The sequence below is a fragment of the Saccostrea echinata genome, unplaced genomic scaffold (assembly GCF_033153115.1).
Source record: "Saccostrea echinata isolate AGI-Se365-2 ecotype Australia unplaced genomic scaffold, CSIRO_AGI_Sech_v1 ptg000012l, whole genome shotgun sequence".
In the NCBI taxonomy this organism is placed as follows: domain Eukaryota; kingdom Metazoa; phylum Mollusca; class Bivalvia; order Ostreida; family Ostreidae; genus Saccostrea; species Saccostrea echinata.
The window spans coordinates 18,050,196-18,072,732 of NW_026889761.1; the positions used below are offsets into that span (position 1 = coordinate 18,050,196).

The window sequence follows — 22,537 nt, forward strand, 5'->3', positions numbered from 1 at the left end:
TCGATAAAAATAATGAAAGTATTCATTGAAACTTGATTTTTAAATGTTGAAGAATATAATAAAGTAAAGGTCTTGTAAATGTATTATACGAAAACAATTAAGAAAGTAAAATATAAAATATAAACCAGTAGACATGACTTCTCCGGTGGAAATTATACTTAAAAAAATGATAGCGTTGGATCATGAATATGTTCTCTTATATATCTCATTATCTGTATTTTTATGTAAATGGTTTATCACCGGTAGGCAAAAAAAAAAAAATAATAATCATACAGTAAAATATTATACCGGAAATATTGGAAATGCTATTTTCGCACAGGAGTTATCTTTCTTGCATTAGTGACGCGAAGCGTCACGAGATATTTCATTTCGAGGGAAATCTTCAAACGTAAACAACTGCGAAGATGATGTGTGGAGGAACTTCAGAGTCTAAGGCAGCAGATGCCGAAATCCAGTCGATCATCAATGAGGTAACAAACTGTCATATAATATACAATTTCTTATACCATCCACAGTTCAAAAAATGTATTTCCCAGAGTCTCAGATTGGTTTTCCTTGTAACAGGCTGATAGGTCATTGGCCTTAGGCGTTTAGCAGCTTTTTACTTGTATGTAGATAGTATGTTGATAAGTAAGACTAGAGGGTTACTTTTTGATTCGCAAATCCTGTTGGTAATTACTGTTCGATTTACAGTGCTAAAGGTGTAAGCTGAGTCTGAGAAATTTTTAAATAGTGTTCCAGCAGGTGCTCCGTCATCATCATGAGACTCTGACTCACATTAAGAAGAATGTTTCCTTATTCTGACCTTTGATCAGTGTGCATTGATCTTATATTGTTAGTTTTACCTGTCCCACTCATTAATTTCCACTCAACCAAAAATAGGTTTTAAAAAAAAATATTTTGACATGCATTGTATAAAATCATTTAAATGTATATGAAAAGCTGCTAGCTTTTATCTGGACAATGTTCAGAATAAATAATCTATAATAATTTACATGATAAAGAAAATTAAGGGTTAGATAAGCCATAACATTTGTTACTGATTATCCAGTATGATATACAATCAAAGGTTACATGTATGATGTATTACAGGGACAAATACAGGAGATTGAACTTATACTTTGAATCTTTATCTTTACATATGATTTGATTGCACTGACCAACAAAGACTTGATTTATTGTAGGTTAAGGGTGCAGTGGAGGACAAGGTCGGAAAGAAGTTGGATACCTACACACCAGTGTCGTACAAAACCCAAGTTGTGGCCGGTACCAACTACTTTGTAAAGGTAACAATTGCAGTCTTTCAATAATTGTAGTATAAATTTAAATGTAAATCAGAATCATGATAAAGATATGCCTAAATTGTGAGGAGGGAGAGAGAAACTATGTTTGCTATAATGAGCCTTCGTTCCTGCAGGTGAACATTGGTGATGAACACATACACCTGAGGATCTTTGCCCCTCTTCCTCACACTAACAAACCTAAGGAGCTGTCTGACTTACAGAGAGGGAAGACTGCCGAGGATGAGCTGGTTTACTTCTGATTGCACATGGTGATTACTACAGAATATTCCTTGGTAGGCAGTCCATGATCAAAAACTAGTGGATTCTGGAGTACCTTAATCTCAAAAACATTACGTACACAATTGTACTCCCAAATTAGAAAAACTGAGGAAAATATTTATGTCTCAGTGAAATAAAATATGGATAAAGATCATGGATTTTCTTTAATTTATGTCATTTTTAGATGTATTAATTTTTTTGTTAAATGTTTATACAGATACTGGATGTAATTATTGTGCAATAAATTTAAAATTTTTACACTCAGATTGATTGTTATTAAACCTACTTTTTTGTAATACAGACTTTGTGTTAAAAAGGTGTAATACCATTTTTTTTTTTTGGAGGGGGGTGGGGGGGGGTGGCACTAACAACCTTATTGCATCACTCTATGATCTCGATGACATGACATTAAATGAAAACTATGACATCTCTATTGTAATGGTTAGCAGCTTACAGGGGATTTGTTAAATCACAACTAAAGGTTATGCCCTTAAAAAGATTTGTATTCTGTAAAGAGTTTATTGCCTGATGATCTTGATTTTTAGGATAAATGATGTCAAATCATAAAGTAATGCTTAGAAAATGAAAATGTAGAAGTTTTAAGTCATTCCAATCAAAAGTACATACATGTACAAGGGCTGTTCAATAAATTATGTCTTGAATTCTATAACGTACAACAGAAAATATTTTACATTAACCTTGGCTTTCTCTCATGATTGAATCTTTAATAAATTGATAACCATTTATGTGACCATGCTTCATCATATAGTTTCATTGTGAGAAGCTGGAAAACAAGGGCTATTCGAGACACTGCATTCATTTGGTAAAGAATAAGTTAACAAGAGTGAAGTTATACGCTTCATGTAAAACTTCTGTAAAATTTGTTCAGAATGCAAAAGTAATATTAACTGAAATATGTAATGTTTACAGCAACCATTGTTTGTTTTATAGGCACTTGAGCAGATGGATTTCAATGATCAAAAATGATAAAATGGGCATACAAAATGGGTACCGTCCTTGGCGACAAGGACTTACAAAACCAATGTAATATTTGCCAAAATTCAACAAATTATCATTGATGATGTTTAAATTGACTTTAAGACGCATAGCAAATTTGGTAGGCATAATTTTGGGGGTAGTTCACACTGTTTTAAAGAAACATTTAACAATGAAAAAGCTTTGTACTCAATGGTCACCCTATGTTTTGACAAATGAGTGAAAACGACAGCGTGTAACAATATCGAAATAATTTTTTTTTTTAATCAGAAATTGTAGTTATCCACGTTTGTCTGAAATTCTGATAATGAAACCTGAATCCATTGCTTTGAACCCCAAAGGAAAATTTACAACAAGATGCACATGCCCAAATTAGCAAGGGTCTGAGAATAGCAAAGAATTGCAAGAGCACAAAGAAAGTTTTATATGCCATTTTCTTCAATAGTAGTGGTCTTGGTGTTCAGATTCTTATTTGGGGAGGCCGTTTTATTTCTGGATGAGTCTAGAAAGCAAAATTTTTGCAAAATAATCGAAAGTTTTATGAGAAGAAGGAACCAGAATCAGGAATCTACTACATTAATCTTCTTCATGACAGCGTCTAAACCCACACGTCCTGAACAGTAAAGGAGTTTTGGGGATAAATAGAAAGTTAATGTTTTGTCACACCAACAATATTCGCCAGATCTTTTACCCAACGACTTGTTTCATTTTCCAAACTCGAAAAAACACCTTTCAGAAAGAAAAAAACAAGTCCAGGAAATCATAGGATCTGCCATATTTCAGTATACGAAGGGCCATACTCAAAAATGTGTTCTAAAAACAATTAGGAATTGGATAAATATATTACAGACATGTGTTTCAATTAAAGGAGCATATTTAAGGGAAATCATTGAGACAAAATCATTGAAAAGCGTTTTTTTGTTTCTTTCCGAGCACCGAGGACATAATTTATTGAACAGCCCTCGTACCACTGTGTTATGACTATTAGGAGCAATAAACTCAGACAAGTTTGAAATCATTCTAAAAAAATTCAAAAATTGTAGCAAGGAGAGTATTTCAAAATCTCCGCCGCTCTTTTGAGTTGCTACCATATGTAAAAATCTTGACAATGTTTAGGATAAGGACAACAGATGACTCTGAACTTCACATTCATACAAGACATTGATGCCCTGTGGCAACGCACTTTGAAAAAATTACTGAAAAAATTTTTCAAAGTGCGTTAAAATTGGGACAAAATCAACGCATTTTGAAAAAGTTTTTCAAAGTGCGTTAAATTTTGGACAAAATCAACGCACTTTGAAATTTTTTTTTCAAAGTGCGTAAAGAGTGTACATCAACATTTTTTACGATGAAGACACTTAACGCACTTTAAAATATACGTTTAAAACAAAAATTCTGGACTTGGATTTTAATAATAGACAGCATTAATTTGTTATATTTCTTCCTAAAAACTGATGAATTGATCTACCCTCTTCGAGAACGAGGAGAAGACAGGTAGAAAATCCCTCAGCCCAGCTCTCTATCTTTCCTACACAAATATATGTATTTACATAACTGGTATGACATTGATATTATTTCTCTCAATAAATTTGAGTTAACGTAAAATAGATGAAAAAATTGAGATAAGTTTTCTTGAAAAAAAAATTATGCACCCTATTATATTAAAGAAGAGAGCCGCATAACCTTTATTCAAAATGCATCCACAATGATTCCTCAGAAAAAATGCATTTACATGGTAATTAAAACATCCTATTTGACATGTCTAGCGTTTTTATGATATCAAATTACAGATTTAGAAGTAATCTGACTGCATAACTTTTTTGAGAAAAAGTTATTAGTGAACGTGGTAAAAATTTCAGTCGAGTGAGTAATGTGGCTAAGGTTTATTTTCTTACTATCAAATAAATTAGTCAACCATTGTTTCATATATGTTCACGATAGATCGATAGATGAATATGATAGAAAAATAGATGAGAGAGAGAGAATTTTCATGGTATCATATGGAAAAATCATAATTGCTCCCTTTTCCCGAAAGAAAAATGCGATGCTTTAAGTCACTTATCGACACCTACATCTACCGAACTTATTAGAGACTGGATAAAATTTAAAAAAGGAAAGGAAAAAAGAAACGAAACTGTGCTGTTAAACAATAATTCCTCCATTATTTCTAGGACCCATTTCCCTTTTATAAAAGTTACGAGAACCTTTGGAAACAAGACAACTCCTAAAAATCTTAAAACGTCTGTATCTCCGATCCTGACGTCATCACAGAAAAGTTATCCGACCAGGTTCAAATAATTATTTATCATATCTAAAATATGTAAAATTTGCAAGAATATTGACCAAGCCGTGCGCATTTTTTTTTCAAAGTGCGTTAATATGGTCGACATTAACGCACTTTGAAAAGATTTTTTTTTTTCAAAGTGCGTTAACGTGGTCCCAAAATTAACGCACTTTGTAAAAAATTTTCAAAATGCGTAATTTTTCAAAGTGCGTTGTAACAATGCCCCCGTAGGGCAACACATGGCAAAGGTTAAACTTTCTAAAATGCAAGTCAAACTCCAAGATCAAGAGATAAAAAATGTTGGTACCTAAAGAAAGGTCTTGTCACAATGAATACACCTGTGAAATATGAAAGCCCTAGCACCAACCATTTAAAAATTATAGCCAAGGTTAAATTTTTTTTAGAAGTAAGTCATACTTAAAGGTGAAGGGTAAAAGGCCAAATCTGTTGGTACCCAAGGGAAGGTCTTATCACAAGAAACACACACGTGAAATATGAAAGTCCTAGCTCTTGAGAACATGTTCAAGGAGCTTGGCAAGGGACTCGGTAGAAGGAATTTGTATGGATCTACTATCCCAGACTTCTCTCTCTCTCTTTTAAAACTCGTCAGAATTTCACAAAAAGAACATTCTAATATAATTTATCTTCATTTATGTGCCTGTATATATGTATATTGTTAACATATAAACAGTGACATATAGGTCATTTGGGCCGGGTGTAAAAAACTAAGTATATTGTTGTAAAATACACTGTATAACTGTATAATACACATGTCACTATAATAAATAATTTACTCTCTCTCTCTCTCTCTCTTTCTCTCTCTCTCTCTCTCTCTCTCTCTCTCTCTCTCTCTCTCTCTCTCTATATATATATAGCACTAAAAATGACCAACGACACGAACAATAAAAATTGTCAAATTTTCGGGGCGACCTCTCCCTTCCTCAGGACAAAGAAAAGAGTTAAGAAGTCATAAAAACAAAGGAAACAGAGAAACAAAAACAACTAGCACTACTACTAAACTACGTATACCAAACACTAAATATATACAGTGTTACATGTTTAATTTGAAGTTTAAACAGTTGTGAAGAAAGAAATCCGGAGCGCTATGAATTGCGTCCGGTCTATCGGGTGTACTCTGGTGAAGTGCGATTTACATAATTGAACGAATTAATTATCGCTAATTAATTACGACCATGTAGTAAACCGTACACTTTCTTATTCTCTGAAAATAGCGTAACTATACATGATAAAAAGAAATTAAAGAAAGATAATATGGAAGGGCAATTTTAAAACATTAATTTGGATATATTATAAATTTAGAAATTGGATAAAAGAAAAAACAAAAATGTAAGCAATAAATATTTGCGTAGGTCATGGCCGTAGGAACCGGGGGGCACGGGGGGGGGGGGCGTGCCCGCCCCCCCCCCAATAATTTTGCCGAAATATAGATTACAATAGAAAACATAGCTTTTATACGCTTGTGCCCCCTCAATAAAAACGTCTGATGACCTTTTTTTTTTTTTTTATTTATTTATTTATTTTTTTTTTTTGCTTGTCAAGGAATTTTTTGTAGTCGATATAGTGCCCCCTCAACTGAAAATGTATAGCTGTGCCCCCCCCCCCCAAACTGGAATTGCTTCCTACGGGCCTGTAGGTTGTTCCAGAATTGCTAATGCGAATTAACGGTAAAGTTTACACTATATGGAGAGAATGAACTTGTTTGTTACAATCCGGGATTGGGTCTAGTTCACGTTCATCCTGGTGAAGTCATTTAGTTTGTTAATACCATTAGGGCGGAATGACTTCAGCCTTTGCATCCAGAACTTTTCCTTGCCTTTTCTCAGAGCGTCTGTCCATCTTGGATTATGGTCAATAACTACTACTGTCATGTCCTCCCATGTGTGACCTTCAAGGTTGAAATGTTCCCCAACGAGTTCATTGAGTTTTTTGGTCCTAATAGTAGAACGGTGATTATTGACTCTCCTGCGGAGATCTCCTGTTTCACCAACATACTGTTTGGAGCAAACTTTGCAACTAACGAGATAAAAAATATAATAGTAAAAATTAATTCAAGAAAAATTTATCAAAATCTCTAGGCTAGAAATAATTAGACTCGGCCTCGATCGTTAATTTAAAATTAAGGAAAATACGCAATACTATATCAAAAACTATTACAGAGCAATATGTGACAGACTCATGTTTTTATATATTATACACATGTGCATGGCAATGCATATTGCATGTGCATTTATTAATTGATCTAATTATGTATATATTTTTATTTACAGCACACTATTACTAACAGCTGAATCATATAATTATTCATTTAATCTGTAGTAGAGTGTATTGACTTTTAAATTGTTCTTTTCCAGAGAAGTCCAGAGTTAGCCTCAGGGCTGTAATTATATTCTGGCCAAGGTCATTTTGTATCTTTTAATTTCATTGTTTTTTTTTTTAGTTTGTCTTATGCTTTTGGATTGGGTTTTGTTTTTCCCTCCAAGTTTTCTTTGTTTTGTTTTGTTTTGTTTTTTTTTTTTTGGTTTTGTTTTGTTTTGTTTTGTTTTTTTTTTTTTTTTTTTTTTGTTTTTTTGTTTTTTTTGTTTTTTTTTTTTTTTTGGTTAATTCTGATTTAGCAGTGGAAAGCTATAGTCATATCTTGGTGATTGAGTTTTTCAAGTTGTCATAAACGACCTTTTGACATTGAGACTTATATTTCCACTTGCATGGTAAGTAATTCTTTCATACTAATGTTAATAGATTATTCTAATTTTATTAAATGTGAAATCTGTAATTTTGCACTTAATTCCTAAAGTCACTTTTCCTGGAGTAAATGAATAGTGAAAGTGAGACTGTAGATATAAAGTTATGTGTAAATAATACATGGATGTCTCACTTTTACATATTTTTAAAGTAAACTTCATTTTATGCTTAGTGTAGATATCTACAAAGTTGTTCATTGTTAATTTGTAGATATTGATCTGTCTGTCTAGTGTATGCAGCTTATATATGTGCTGCAGTATGACCCATTCCCATTTAATGGTATGAATAATATTGTTTTTATGAGCAACAATAATTAATTATGTACATATACATTATCAGGATAATTATTGTAAAGTTTTTATGATAAATATGTATTGATTAAAGAAGTGGGAGATTTGATTGTGTACATATCATATAATTGGATTATCTCCCTTTGATTCTGACACAACTATATATTGATTGTATATTAATCAATAATTCTATAGTTTTTATGCTGAATATTTATAATTTGTTATTTCATTACAGGGTTTCTCTACTATTACTGATTCATCATAATAAAGAGATCCGTCTTGTTTAAACACGAACCAACAGTCTTGTTGTTTTTCATCATCACCACACTATATATATATATATATATATATATATATATATATATATATATATATATATATATATATAAGTTTTTTTTCTTGGCTTCACAGCTTACAATGATTATGTACAACTAGTTATGTGAACCTCCCAGCCCCTCTAACACACAGGTACTTGTGGACAGGACCCCCACCCCACCCCCAATATTCAATCCGGGGCTTGTTGGACATTTTTTCACAAATTATATTTATTGCACTTATTCATCATGTGTGTGTAGGAAAAAATCGTGAAAACCCCAAAATAGTCGTTCCACACAAAAATACCCAACGAAAACATTATAATTTTTTTCCTATGGCACACATGGTGAATAAGTGTAATAAATATAATTTGTGAAAAAAAAATGTCCAACGGACATCGGGCTTGAATTGGGGGGGGGGGGGGTTCCTGTCCAATAGAAACTGCATGTGCTCTATCAAAATGATTCTGTGAACATATGTACATGAACATCTCAGGCCCGTAGGAAGCAATTTCACTTTGAAGGGGCACAACCATACATTTCCAGTTGGGGAGGCACTATCAACTACCAAAATTCCTTGACAAGCCAAAAAAAAAAATACAAAAAAAAAAAACGTCATCAGAAGTTATTATTGAGGGGGGCACAAACATATAGTAGCTATGTTTTCTATAGTATTCTTTATATCGGCAAAATTATTGGGGGGGGGGGGGGGGGGCAAGGCCCCCCCCCCCGGTTCCTATACGGCCATGCATCTATACAAAAGTCGTGTATCTATTTTAAAAGAAAAAAATACAACATTTATCCCACCTTCAGAATATCAACGTTTTGTGATATCTTTCCTCTTCACAAACCCTTGGATATGGTTTCCTTTACTATCACATGATTGTCTGATTATTTAAACACACTTAAATGCAGAGTGATCGAAGAGAATACTAGGCCTAATTCACAGAAAAATCCCCCCTCCCCTCCTGTGATTGTATTTTTTTTTTCTTCGTGCAAATGTCTTTTACGATTTGTCATACAACTCATACCTCATGCATATATAATAAAAATTTAAGATCAAAAACACGTGTCTATACTATTTTGACAGCTTTCGTATTTCGCGGAATTTTTTCTCGGCATTTTGTTCCGAAGGAACAGTCTTCGCCATCTTTGTTTACATTCTATCACGAAGGAAGGAAAGTTTTTCCAAAATTTGTATCATTTTGGTGCTTGGGAGAAGTGTTTACCAACCAAGGTAAGGCATGATAGACAACTATTATAACTCTACATTTATATTATTATTCTTTGCATTTGCCAAACCTAAAGTTTCCATTTAGTAAATCAGTAAGTCGGATGTATACCCTGGTTAAGTATATATATGTGTCACACGAAAATTCATGTGTGTTTTAGGGATATCAGTGGATATAATTGCAACAAAGTGGTCAATACAATGCGTTTTTCCAAATACCATTTAATAATTTGCATGAAAGCCTTTTTAAAGAACGAAACAGTAGAGTATCGGAAACAGTACCCGAGGAATTTCGGATGATTCACAGCCATATAAAATTGCAATGCATTATGACAAACATTATCAGTATACTTGTATACTTAACCATTATTTTATAATTCAGTTTTCTTTTGTCTGTCTTTTGATTTGTTATCTTGACTGTATCCCAACATGGTGATATGTCAATAAATTGAATTGAATAACTGCAAATGACAGTTTTAAGATGAAGATTTATCCCTTTTATATTAGAGAAGATAAGTTTAACGATGTCATTTTGTTGCACGAGAGTCTTTGACGTATGGATCTATCATTCTTACAATCACTGAAGTTACTGTAATCCTTGAATAGTCGCTCACATAGCTCTTGCTGTCTTAAAAGTTATCGACTAGTTTTAAGGATTTACACCAATATCTCAGAAAACAGTAAATATCAATAATTATCTGCCTGTCTTTTTCAGATGAACTCAGACTTGAGTCACTTGAGCTCAGTCCTTCCATTACTTTTGGAATCAGTTTTTGTGCCTTTTTCCCTGGTTGTGGTTGTGATTGACCAGAATCATAGCTTTATAGAGAACTCTCTGCTCAGGAGTTATCTCCCTCGATGGAGGAATAGGAAGATTAGGCAATATGTCTACGTGTGTTTGTTTGTAATGGCATTGAGTATAATGTACATGAAGCACCTCTCTGTAAACTTGGAACTTTGTATATTGACATTCATTACAATGATAATACCCCTGTCATTCTGGTTTCCAAGCAAGTCAAAGACTGACATTGTGTCTGACAAATGTGTTGGGACCCCAAAAGTACCAGTCTCTAACAAGTCAGTGGGTGGGTCCCCAGTAACACACATGGATCAGACAACCAGTGCCTCCACCTGCTGTAGGGCTGGGATAACTAAGTACCTGTTTCCCCTGTCTTCCTCCTCACCAGAGCCTCAATCTGAGGTGAATATTGAGGAGGAGCTGAGGAGGTCCTATGTGGAGGCCTTTAGGGAACTGTTTGATGAGGGGGAGGTAACTCAAGAGGAGCTTGTCACTGCCTTACAGTATCTCAACACACTCAAGGGAGGTAAGTCTGACATTCACCACAAAAAGTCTCTGTAAGAAAGTTTGTAACATGTATATGCTTGGATATGACAAAGACATTTGTATTTTTCTTGAGGATCACTGATAGCTTTCTATCACAGGCACTTGTTTCTGTAATAAATTTTTTACCCAGTAGTACATGTACATTGTATTATAACAACAAAAGTTATTTAACTCCAAATAACATGGAGCACCCCTTCCCAGAATTGTACTCATTTTCATTTTCAGAGAAAACACAGTGGGAAACTGTTTAATAACATTCTTTTCTTCTATAATTTATTTACAAAATCATGTATGGCATGCTTGCTTTAATTGTTTTCTATCTGCGTAAACAACCTCTGACTGGAAAACTGTATTCACATTATATAAATAGTGCACGTTTTTGAGGGTAACAGTTGAAATTGACACCCCAAGGAAAACCATTGTCAACCGACGCGTGAGCGGAGGTTGACAATGGTTTTCCAAGGGGTGTCAATTTCAACTGTTACCCTCAAAAACGTGCACTATTTATTTTATTATACTGAATGTCTTATTGATTTCGGGTGTCATAAAAAAAATTCGGAGATCGTCGTTAAGTTCACGCTTAGAAAGCTTTCAAACTCCCCGCTTCTATTTTTCTCAATAAGAATTAAAGCTTCGGAAAAGATTTACCAATCTCTTTATTGTTTGTTTGCTACTCAAAAAGTCCTTTATCATCTAAAGTTTGCACTCGCAAGGATGTTTCGTCTGTCGTTTGTTGTTTTCAAATAAGCTATATCGGACGCAAGCTTTTATTGACGTCGTTTATTCGGCTTCTTTCAAACGCACAACCGACGTTTTGCGAATTCTACGGTGAACCGTACGCGCATGATTTGAACGCATGTGATATTTTCGTAATGTTACCCGTTGTCAAGTGTGTTGCTAACGCTGAGGGTAACATTACGGATTGTTAAATGCGTCTAAACCAATCAGATTTTAGTATTTAACATGAAAGTATAATAACACAAAATGCTACATGTATGTACTAGACTCAGACAGAAAGCAAAATTTAAAATAAAAGAAACTGCCTTATAGCCAGTCAAAATACGTATAGATATTCAGCCAGATACAGTACACAGCACTTTGTGGTGTACGTGAAATAAATTTTCCAGTCAAAATAAAGGCAAGCATGCTATATATGGTTTTTAATTAAATGATAGTAGAAGAGATTATTAGTCAACAGTTTTCCGCTGTGTTTTCTCTGTAAGTGTAAATGACTGCAATACTTGGGAGGATGGAACAGTGTACTCCTTGTAATTTAATTGGATTGAGATACCTTGTGATATTATTATACTACTGGGTTAAAAATTTATTTTGGAAACAAGTGCTTGTGCTTTCCATCAACTTTAGAATGTAAAAATATACATAAACTTTTATTTGCTGAGGATTTATTGTGTTTTCACAGATGTAACTGTTACATGTACAAACATAGCATATACATGTTCATGTTAATGTATTATTTGATAATGGTACATGTATGCATCTCTCTGTGTTATCATGGTGAGAATTATTTGAGCAGAAATTCTATTTTATTTTGATGATATGAATTAATATTTTTGGATTCATGTACCAAGTGTTGTAAGTTTTCCAAAATGATGTGAAAGTACATTGAATTTTCTCAAGAAATATGTCTTGAATTTTTAGGGATAACCGCCCACAGAAGTGCTGAAAAGTTGACAGATGCAGTAGACCATATCAAGAGTATGGGAGGACAGAGGTCACGGCTGGATGACTCTGGGCTTCCACAAGATTATACATACGAGGAACTCCGACACATTGTGGTAGATGGTAATGGATATTCCCTGGAAGACTTTGAGAGAGTGTTGGAGAAGTGGTTAGAGAACAACCGTAAGTATGATTGTTACTAACATGACACTGTGAAACAGCCAAGGATTAATTTAAAACACCCAAGGATGAATTTATTGTTACTGTAACAGTAAAGATAAAGAATTGTCTCCCTTGAAATATGATACAATTATTGGAATTTTATTTATCATATGATGAAAAATTAATTGCAAATAAAAAAAACTATATCTGATCACAAGTTGTCTCAATGTAGGATTTCTGTATAAATTACTCAGTTCATCCAACTATCATTGAAATATTTAACTTACAGTATTTTTCTGTTATCTAGGTTTTCTCCCTTCTCCTGAGGAGTTTGTTGATATCCACCATGACATGAAAGGTATAGGTAAATAACAGTTTGATCATTCAGTGCATTCTTTCTTTTTTTTGCACACAAGAAAATGAAATAAAAATGACAAAGTAATAGTTCTGTGTGTGTACTGAAGATGTCCTTAAAAAAGCATTTGATCTTTGGTTCTTCTTTGATACATGTAATATGTTTTGTTTCATTAAATGATTACATTATAATAAACACCAAATGCAAAGTATATGAATAAGTAGTTAGAATAATCTAACTTTGTCTCGGGACAGGCCCTCACCGGGTCTGTAGGACATTTAACATTTTGAATATTTTTAAAGAGAATAAGGAATGGACTCTCAAATCAATGTTCAAGGATGAATTTTTTACCCATTGGTAACATTTAAAAGAATGGTTGTAAAAAATTTTAATTGTAGTGCAACTGGAGAGAGAGGTGGCAGAGACAAAGAGGGAGGTGGAGGAGACTCGTCACGAGATGGAGGAGACTCGTCATGAGATGGAGGAGACTCTGAGGGTGGTGGAGGAAACCACACAGGAAGTGATGGAATCCCAACAGAAGGTCTCGTCACTCAGAGAGAGGCTGCAGCAGAAGGAGAGGATCATCCTACAGAAGGATCAAGTCTTACAACAGAAGGATCAAGTCTTACAACAGAAAGACAGACTCCTTGATCAGGAGAGACAGAGGAACAGAATCCTGGAGGAGAGAAGTCATCAGCTCTCTGAGGGGAAGTGGCAGAGGAGGGTGTGTGAGTTGGAGGAGGAAATCTGTCGACTGTCCGCCCAGTCTGACCGCGCCAAGTGTAAGATCTGTCATGTGAAGGAAGTCCAGGTGTTCTTTACTTCCTGTAATCACCTGGTCTCCTGTCAGGGATGTGTGGACAGTCTGCCAGAGAAAGTGTGTCCTTTGTGTAGGACACCCATTAAAGGAACAGTCACAATGTTCTTTGCATAGAAACTATGCAACATGTAGATCTGTGATTTTGGCAGCTGTTACCTGTACTGGTAGTCATGTATATATGTACATATAACTATGTGTATCATATTCATTGAATTGGGTTGAATTCTTGTGACAAACCTTTCCCCAACTAACATTTTAATTTACAGTACTTGGAGACTGATGCATATCTTATCAAATGATATTAGTCCAATTGTTAGATGTTAACATAATTCTTTTTGACTTAAAGTTTTTGTAACAATACAATATTTTATGATTTAGTTAGGATATTTTCCTAGTTCAGATTTTTATTTTTCTATGAAAGTAAGTTTTTTTCCCTGGACAGTCAGCATTTTTGCTTGAACAAAAATTTTTTGTTAAAATCATTTCAGGCAGCCTTAATATCTATAACTACCTATAATGGGTCATAAATATGTGTCCAATCTAGTGGGAGCAAATTTTTTTATCATGATGAAACATTTTTTCTGATGGAGCAAATAATCAAATTTTTGGGAACAGAAATAAAACAACTGTAAAAAGTTATGCTTTGGTTTTGTATTACCATAATTGTCCGAGTGTTACTTCTAGCGATATGGCTTGATGGTTTTAAGTATATACAGGCAGAGATGTAAGTAAGGAATTTTCATTATTGCAAAAGTTAAATGATTTTTTTTTACTTTTGAAACGGTTTTTTTAACACCAAAAATGCTATTTTCTGCTAAATCATGTAAATTGTTTAATGCCAACTATTCATTATGTTTATCTAATATTATCTACCAATTATAATTTTTCAAGGTGTGTTATGTCTCAGAAAATATGTGCTGTAAGTATCGAATTGTAAATGTATACTAGCACAGAAATTAACATTGCAGCTATTGCTGGGAAAAAACACATAACCCTCATAAGTGGGTTATGTAAAAAAAATTTCTGCAATAGCTGCAACTGTTCCTTCCCGTACTAACAAAGAAAGAATGACATTATATTGTTGATATTTATCATTTATGTCTGTTGAATAATCCTATAAAGTAGGTTTGAGTTTGTTAAATATTGTATTATTGATATGTGCATCATTGTATATTTCATTGATTGAAAAGCACACTACATTAGAAATCTGTAAAGGTGGCTTGAAAAACCAGTCCTAACTGACATGTATTGATTGATGAAAGAAGTGGTTTTCACAAGAAATTTTCAATGGATGTAAATATTATGTATACAAGTATTATGTGTGACAAGAATGGCAATTTTAGCTTTGATTATTATTTACTGAAGACAGTATGTGCAATATATAATGGAGAGTGACTGTTTTATATGAGTGCATTGGACAAAGTGCTATCTTTTTCTTATCAGTATAAGGATATTTTATGTATTTCATTTCATACTAACAAATTTTAATTAGCTTATGAACAAAGTATGGATGTGAGTATAATTTTATTTTAAATTTGTGTCACTCAGAAATGAGTGAAATGTCTGCAAGATGTGGATTTGTGTAATTTGGTAAGATATGAATGGATTTTTTTTATGTATAAGATTATTGAATCAGAATACTGTTTATGTATTTATTTTTGCAGAATTTAAATTTTGGCATCATTGATGTAATCTTTATTTTCCAATTCAGAAATGTGTTTTCATGAAAACATAGAACATTGATATACTACAAATACTAACTCATGAGTGCCCCAAATTCTTCATTACATTTCATTGTGCTATTTTTTTTAATGCAGGGTATGCTAAAATATGTACACTTACAGTTTGAGAATACAGAGGGTGTTCAACAAGTTTTAATTTAATCTACTCATGTAGCACATGTAAATAAGTGTTTTAACACATCAAAATCAAAATAACACACAGAGCATACATACTTAATGTAGAATGATTTTTAAATTGTTTAAGTATTTTTTGATGGTATAGATTTAAATTCTGCGATGATAACAATTGTATAAAAAATTAAAGAGCATAAAAGATTACTTATTGGTATCATATTCTGCATCTTTACTACATTTTACTTTGTTACAAATATAAGTAAAATATCTCCTATATCTTGTTTGATCACCCCAACTCAGAAGTTATTATGCATTGAATTGGCAGCTTTTTATATAAAAAAAGTCTTCATGTTTACAATAACAAACATGTCTAGATATATTAGTTTATAACTATTCTGCTGAGGTTATTTTTAGCAAAGCCTGATTCCCAAGGTCTCCAATTATGCAATGATATTCCTAATATAAAGGTACAGAAAATGATAGTGTTATTAAGACATAAGAATTGTTGATTTTATTTATGGTATAAGGTACAAATCTGAGATATTTTTACAGAAAATGCAAAAGAACATATTATTGTTAGAAGAGTGGAATAATTTAAAATGTTGATACTGATAGAATAAAAATTAAATGTAGAATATGTTGGTAGAGCAATGCTGACTGTGCCTCAAATGTGCATAGGTGCAATATTTTTATAATGGATATTATTGCAGATCCCAGAACTGATGTGTTTATATACAAAATGCCGTCAGGCTGAGGTATACTGTAGCTTATTTAAAGATAGTGGATGCTAGTACATATTTAAGAATTGATTAGTGCTATATGCTGGAAAATTCTTTAATGAAGTTTCATTGTAAATACTGTAGATACTAGATTTAATCTTAGTCAACTTTTTAATCTAACCACACCCTGTTACACAAAATATTAAAATTTAAAACATTTGTTTTCCTGAAAGACTGAAAAATTTGTTAACTGCATGTTTAATTTTGTTTGGATATTTAAGTACATATTTTGTTGTAAATTTCCAATTTGAAATAATAATAAATCTTCTTGTGATAAGAAAAAAGTTGAAAGGATTAGAATATATACTGGTGTATACATACATTTGAAATCTTTATTTTAACTATGTTTCATTTTAAATATATAATTTTATATATCCTTTTAACACATGTAAAGTAAATTTCTTAACAGTTTATATGAGCCTTACTTTACACTTGGAAGTAGTTTAAAAGTGCTATTGTTTTACTATTTTATCTGTCTTATTTCATTTGAGATGAAATTAATTTTCAAATTCTTCTATGTATACTCTCCCTGTTCTATTTTGTTCTGTATTCATAAATTTTTAAAGCTTGTTTTTAGAAGAATAAAAATGACATCAAATTTAGGTTTGAAATTTACTATCTTCTCTCTCTCTCTCTCTCTCAAATCTTGTCCTGTAAATTTTAGCTAAAATATGAATTGTATATAAATTTTATAAATTAGTTGAGTTATTTTTATAATAGAAGTACTAGTGATGCAATAAAAAATGTGCATAAAATGCAAGAAAACTTGACGTGCATTTTTTTCTTTATACTGATCAAATTTAACAAGAGTTTTGCTCTTGAGAAATACCTGAGGGTGGTCCTGTTGTGTACCTACAAGTAGCTGTCCATCCGTCAAATCACTCATTTGACTTTACCTACAAGTTTGCTCCAATTTTGATGGAACTTTGCATAAAGAACAAGAAGATTACATCAACATACCCAATTCCTCACATTATGATTGAACAGGGTTTGCACTGTTAATTAAAAATAAACTCTTTTGAAATGCATCTACATCAGGTACATGTCCTCAACGCAAGGGGCCCTGGGTCCACTGTTGACGCGGGGCCCGGGGTCCCATGTCCGTAAGTGGACTCGCGACTCCTGACGTTGAGAGGAAGTAGTTAGAACCCGACGTATTTTAGTGCTAGATATACACTTTTCCAAGAGACAGATAAAATTTCCAATATTATTTCCAAATTATGTTTATTGCTTTGATTCGTTTATTAATTTGACAGAAATTTCTTTAGATGAACTTTTTAAAATCATGATACAATGATGCGTTCATTTTATTACCTATGTTTAAAATTTACATAATTATACATGTTTAAGTTAATCAGCTAGAATACGATGTGTCTTTAGATTAACAACCACAGAATAGGAACTGGGTGTGATATACATGTACATTTAAAAAGAACTAATCATGTCAAATTTACCAACTATGTACGACGTTTCTTTTCTAAGTAAAGTAAACTGCAGGTTAAATTCTCAAACCTTTTTTTTTTTGTATAATGACGACAATATATTGTTTTAACTTTAATGTGGTAATTTGTTCTGTATCTCATAAAACGTTTTTCTGTAATTTTTTTGTTCAAGATGGTTTGTGGCATGATTGAAAATATTAAACGTCAATTTACAAATATGTTCACACTTGGAACTAGGTGGCAAAGTAACTTAATAGGCTGCACATCAAAAACTCACTCCCACGCTGGAAGCTCCCGCCTTTACCGTATCTAGGATACCGCTACCTTCCTCCTAAAAGAAAAGAAAAGTAAAACTGTAGGTTCTCTAACTTATTCTGTATAATGATGACATAAATTGTTTTAGCTTTAATACAGTAATTTGTTCTGTATCAGTATCACCTACAAGCTAGGTTATTCTGTAAGTTTTCTTTTCAAGATCGTTTGTGACGATGAATGAAAACATTGAACGCCAAGGAGATGGGCGAACATAGCGTGCAGAAAGCCTATAGCTTCAGAAATATAAAAATCATGTTCAGTTTGTGAATTTAATATTTAGAGTAAAGTTCTCATTATTGAAATTTATGTAACTGTGATAAACAAAACTTTTCTGAGGAAAAATTTCTCGGCAAAATTTATTTTATTAAAAAAATTAATGTGGTATTCGTGGGGTTCGAACCCTAAGCAATAAAAATCCTGAGAATCATTTTCTTTCGAGACTAGCACGCTAACCACTAGACTACACAAGTCCTGACGAACAGTGGCATTTAAATCATGTTTGTGATATGACCCTTGACTTAATGGACTTCAAGTATTTCTCGAAAAGATGCGAATGTTATGTCATAAAATTATATTTTTAAGGTATAGTGGGTCTTTGCTCCATATTTTTGGTAAGCAAAAAATGTATATTTTTATGCAAACTTTGAGGATTAACTTTCAAAAAGGTGGAGCGAAGACCCACTCATATCGAAAAACAGTGTTATAGTATGCGAAAATGACTCTTTTTGCCCTCTTTAGTGTGTGTCTAATATTTCACAAGCAAATAATTTCAAACTTTGAGGGATTTTTGCAAATTGTAGAGATTTTACATAAAGTATATTTTAATGTTAGACGAAATATCAAGGAAAATTTTGATATAATAGAAATTTAATTTTTCATCTTCATGTTTGTCACACTGTGGGCTTATCGCTCGTCATGTTCACCCATCTCCTTTACAAATACCGTTATTATCAAACTGTGAACTAGACGACAAAGTAACTTTGAATAGACTGAACATCAAAAACTTACTTCCGCGCTGGAAGCTCCCGCCTTTATCGTATCCAGGATACCGCCACCTTCTTCCTTTGGTTCCTCTTCCTTCGGTTCCTCTTTGGGTTCTTCCTCTTTTGGTTCTTCTTTGGGTGGTTCCGGTGCTTCTTCTACAGCTTCTTGGACCTCTTCACAAGGAGAGGGCTCTTCAAATTCAACAATGTCGTCCTCAAGTGTTTTGCCTTTCTGAATACCCTCAAACTTGGCTGTTGGTTTCTGCTCCTCTGCAACTGTTTCCTCCGACGATCCTGCGTCTTCCTTTGTAGAATCCTCTTTCTTTTCCTCTGAGCCCTCGTCTTTTGTCTCTTCGGAACCTTCTCCTTTCTCTTCGGAACCTTCCCCTTTCTCATCGGATGATTCTCCTTTCTCTTCCGCTGACTTTTCGTCTGTTGGTTCTGTTTTCTCTTCCGATGACGTCACAACTGCTTTGTCAGATGGCTTGGGAATAGGATCGTAAATTCGTATATGTGCGTACTCATCCCCGACTTTAACCTTATAAATGTAAAATGATTTGTTATTAAGTATGTTTCAAATTATAATTTGATCAATAAAGTTTATAGTACTTGTTGATACTTTGCTTCCGATGCTAGCAAATGAAACTACGATTAATTTAAAACTTTTATAGAACTGCTTCTAGAGGTGAACTAAATTAAGGAGCACGAAAGGTCAAAATCAACAAAGAATTAGAATCATCGATCAATATACGAGTACTATATCAAAAGAAATAGTGAACTATATTAAGAAAAACTCAACAACTCAGTTAAGTTAAAAAGAAGAAAAATTTCCAATTCAATATGTATGATCGATGTACAGTAATTTCGTATTTGCATCCTCTATGATTTAGGATACAAATACGATTTGGGGAGGATGACATCCTCTTGCTACAGTTCATACTAGGAAGCGTGTATTGTCAGGCGGAACCTCTGTCCAAGTAAAGCAAGAAGGAATTGTGAAGTTAATTCATGAACACGAAAAATTATATATTCTAGAGATCCGTTAGTCCGAAATATCTGACGTTTTCCAGGCTTTTTTCACGTAAAATATTAAATCGTAAAAAAAAAAGCTATTTCGGACTAGAGATCCGTATAAAACGTTCTTTCGATAATGACCCAAACACCGTCATTTCGAGGATACAAAGAAAGCACTTTCATGGCAGTTCACCCATTGAAGAAAATAAGATCCCTCAAATTCCATATAGGAAAGACAATATTTAATTTTAGTGATAAAGTACAAGAGGCTTTCAATTCATAATGCATACTCCCAAACATCGTAGCAAACCACGGCCAAAATGTACGATCCTCTCCCATGCTAGGAGAGAGCTATATGCGGACTCCGGACCATGGCTTGAGACGATGACTCCCAAAGAAAATTATCAATACTAGTACATGTATGTGTTAAAAAAAAATACTCTCTCTATATAAACTGGATTTATCTTTTCTTAATTTTCCCCCTGAAATGAATCGTTGTAGGCCGTAAAACATACCTTAATGAAATATAAATTTGCTGCAACGACTTGTTTCCTGAAAGAGACGGCTTCAAAGGTATCCAGTTCTGTTCCAAATTCTTTTTCCACGTCAGCTTTAAACTACAATAAAAGAATAAAGTCTATGCTCAAATCATAATAAAGTACGCACATGCACATAGACGAACTTTTAGATAAATGTATAGTTTAAATTTGTGTAGCAAACAGGATAACGCTGACGTGAATATACATGTATCAAATGATAAAAAAAATTATTTTAAGTATAATTGGTATTGCAGATATTTGTTTCTACAGATAGCACTTCTTTAACACATAATGAAATACCTTTTCAGCCAGAGCTTTGACTTCCTCGTTTGGTACATTTGTCTGGGAGAGTTCCCCAGTAGTTGGTTCCTGGTTCTTAGATTTGTTGCAACCCATTTTGAAGTTAAATTTCCTGAAACATAAAATACCGATATAAGAAAGATTAATATTCCTTGGCACCAAATTGTGAGCTGATTTGAATAATATCCCAAACATCCAGACTTACTTGAATTTCCTACAAAGCAGCGACGAAATTCAGAGAAGTTTGGGCTGAGAAACCAATGTGGCACCTGAGGATGCTGTGTAGACAATGACTTTGGAATCCTCCTCTCTCCTATACAAACATGTCGGACATCCGTCATTGTTCAGGACCTGACCAGGTTGACGTATCAGTGTTATAATGTACGGAACATTCAATGTCCGCATACGACACCGAATTTATGTGTATTCATTGTACTATCCCTCATACATTGAACGTTGAACATCCTATTGGAGATCGACCGCGGTGAACGATTTGTAGTGAAAACTGGGTGTTTGTAAAAAGAAAATAAAAAAAATCATAGCTTTAAATCTTCATCTTTAAGTTGTTATTTAGTTTGATCTGAGGAACTTTTAAATGCATGTATTCTATATATTTTTAAAGAATATCCATTATTCACTGTATGTTCAGAAAAAAATTCTGAATCCATATCACCCAGAGTATCATCACAAGTCTTTGGGTGGTTGATTTAATATGTATACATGTATCATCAGTTTCATTTTTTCTAAGATCCTCTAATAAGATTTATTATTATGGTAATGTGCTCGGTACAATACTCACACTACAGATTCAGAAATTAGACATGTTTTCATCCAAGAAGGAATTAAAACAGAAGCCGACAGCGTGTAAATTTTAAATGTGAGTAGACATGGACACTACAAGGGGTCGTCAGAACTGGACTAAATTTAGGCTGAAAATGGGTAGAAATGAATTTCGCACCTAAGTTGATTCTAAAAACCCCACCCAAATTTACTTTCATCAATTACAGTTTGACAAAATAACCCCCAAAAAACCACTGTCAATGGAGGTGCAGCCGAGGTTGACAATCAGCATTGTCTTGGTTTTCGATAGATGAAATTTTCAATGTTGATTCCTGAACTACATGCAATATTTGTTTTATACTGAATGGTTTAAACAAATAAATTTAGCGTTAAACGTATGTGCATATATTCCGTGCAGTCAACATTTTTGTATATCCCGTCGTCAAGTAATATTGACTGTTGCTAAGTTCCATCACGCTGGAGGGCGTAGCTTTTTTTTCATTCAGAGGGTAATAGTATATAAATATTGCATGTAGTTGAGTGAAACATTGAAAATTTTTACCCCAAGAACCGAGGTTGAGAATGGTTTTCTTGGGGTGATTTTTTTCAATGTTACACTCAACTACATGCAATATTTATTATATTATACCAGTGGCGGATCCAGAAGTTCTTGTTGGGGGGGGGGGGGGGTTTGAGGCCCGTACGGCCGAAGGGGAAGGGCATGGGAGGG

At 33.4% G+C, this 22,537-nt stretch overlaps 3 protein-coding genes across 4 annotated transcripts; 2 read left to right on the forward strand and 1 right to left on the reverse strand.

Moving 5' to 3' along the window:
* The first annotated feature begins 327 nt into the window (after window positions 1–327).
* LOC133186054 (cystatin-B-like) lies at window positions 328–1,708 on the forward strand. The gene is made up of 3 exons (XM_061321333.1): window positions 328–470; window positions 1,185–1,286; window positions 1,418–1,708. Exons 1-3 carry the CDS (start codon window positions 405–407, stop codon window positions 1,541–1,543), a joined length of 294 nt encoding a protein of 97 aa, XP_061177317.1. The 5' UTR covers window positions 328–404; the 3' UTR covers window positions 1,544–1,708.
* An 8,444-nt stretch (window positions 1,709–10,152) lies between these two features.
* On the forward strand, window positions 10,153–14,218 carry LOC133186055 (uncharacterized). 2 transcript variants are annotated; one of them, XM_061321334.1, is made up of 4 exons: window positions 10,153–10,762; window positions 12,442–12,645; window positions 12,932–12,988; window positions 13,378–14,218. In XM_061321334.1, exons 1-4 carry the CDS (start codon window positions 10,153–10,155, stop codon window positions 13,911–13,913), a joined length of 1,407 nt encoding a protein of 468 aa, XP_061177318.1. In that variant the 3' UTR covers window positions 13,914–14,218. The 2 variants fall into 2 exon arrangements, with proteins under 2 accessions (XP_061177318.1, XP_061177319.1); XM_061321335.1 differs by having other exon boundaries at window positions 12,932–12,982.
* Window positions 14,219–18,141: 3,923 nt separating this feature from the next.
* Window positions 18,142–21,123, reverse strand: LOC133185093 (probable serine/threonine-protein kinase kinX). Its single transcript, XM_061320151.1, has 4 exons — window positions 21,028–21,123; window positions 20,704–20,805; window positions 19,200–19,712; window positions 18,142–18,207 (listed from the first exon to the last, which is right to left on the reverse strand). Exons 1-4 carry the CDS (start codon window positions 21,121–21,123, stop codon window positions 18,142–18,144), a joined length of 777 nt encoding a protein of 258 aa, XP_061176135.1.
* Window positions 21,124–22,537: the final 1,414 nt, after the last annotated feature.

Excerpts from the sequence above, each read along its gene's own strand:
- LOC133186055 (XM_061321334.1), top strand. The coding sequence starts at position 10,153 with ATGAACTCAGACTTGAGTCACTTGAGCTCAGTCCTTCCATTACTTTTG. Across the intron at positions 10,763-12,441 it reads TCTCAACACACTCAAGGGAG|GGATAACCGCCCACAGAAGT; the intron begins GTAAGTCTGACA and ends TTGAATTTTTAG. Across the intron at positions 12,989-13,377 it reads CCATGACATGAAAGGTATAG|TGCAACTGGAGAGAGAGGTG; the intron begins GTAAATAACAGT and ends TTTTAATTGTAG.
- LOC133186054 (XM_061321333.1), top strand. The coding sequence starts at position 405 with ATGATGTGTGGAGGAACTTCAGAGTCTAAGGCAGCAGATGCCGAAATC. Across the intron at positions 471-1,184 it reads TCCAGTCGATCATCAATGAG|GTTAAGGGTGCAGTGGAGGA; the intron begins GTAACAAACTGT and ends GATTTATTGTAG. Across the intron at positions 1,287-1,417 it reads GTACCAACTACTTTGTAAAG|GTGAACATTGGTGATGAACA; the intron begins GTAACAATTGCA and ends TCGTTCCTGCAG.
- LOC133185093 (XM_061320151.1), bottom strand. The coding sequence starts at position 21,123 with ATGGGTTGCAACAAATCTAAGAACCAGGAACCAACTACTGGGGAACTC. Across the intron at positions 20,806-21,027 it reads TCAAAGCTCTGGCTGAAAAG|TTTAAAGCTGACGTGGAAAA; the intron begins GTATTTCATTAT and ends CTTTTATTGTAG. Across the intron at positions 19,713-20,703 it reads CAAATTTATATTTCATTAAG|GTTAAAGTCGGGGATGAGTA; the intron begins GTATGTTTTACG and ends TACATTTATAAG.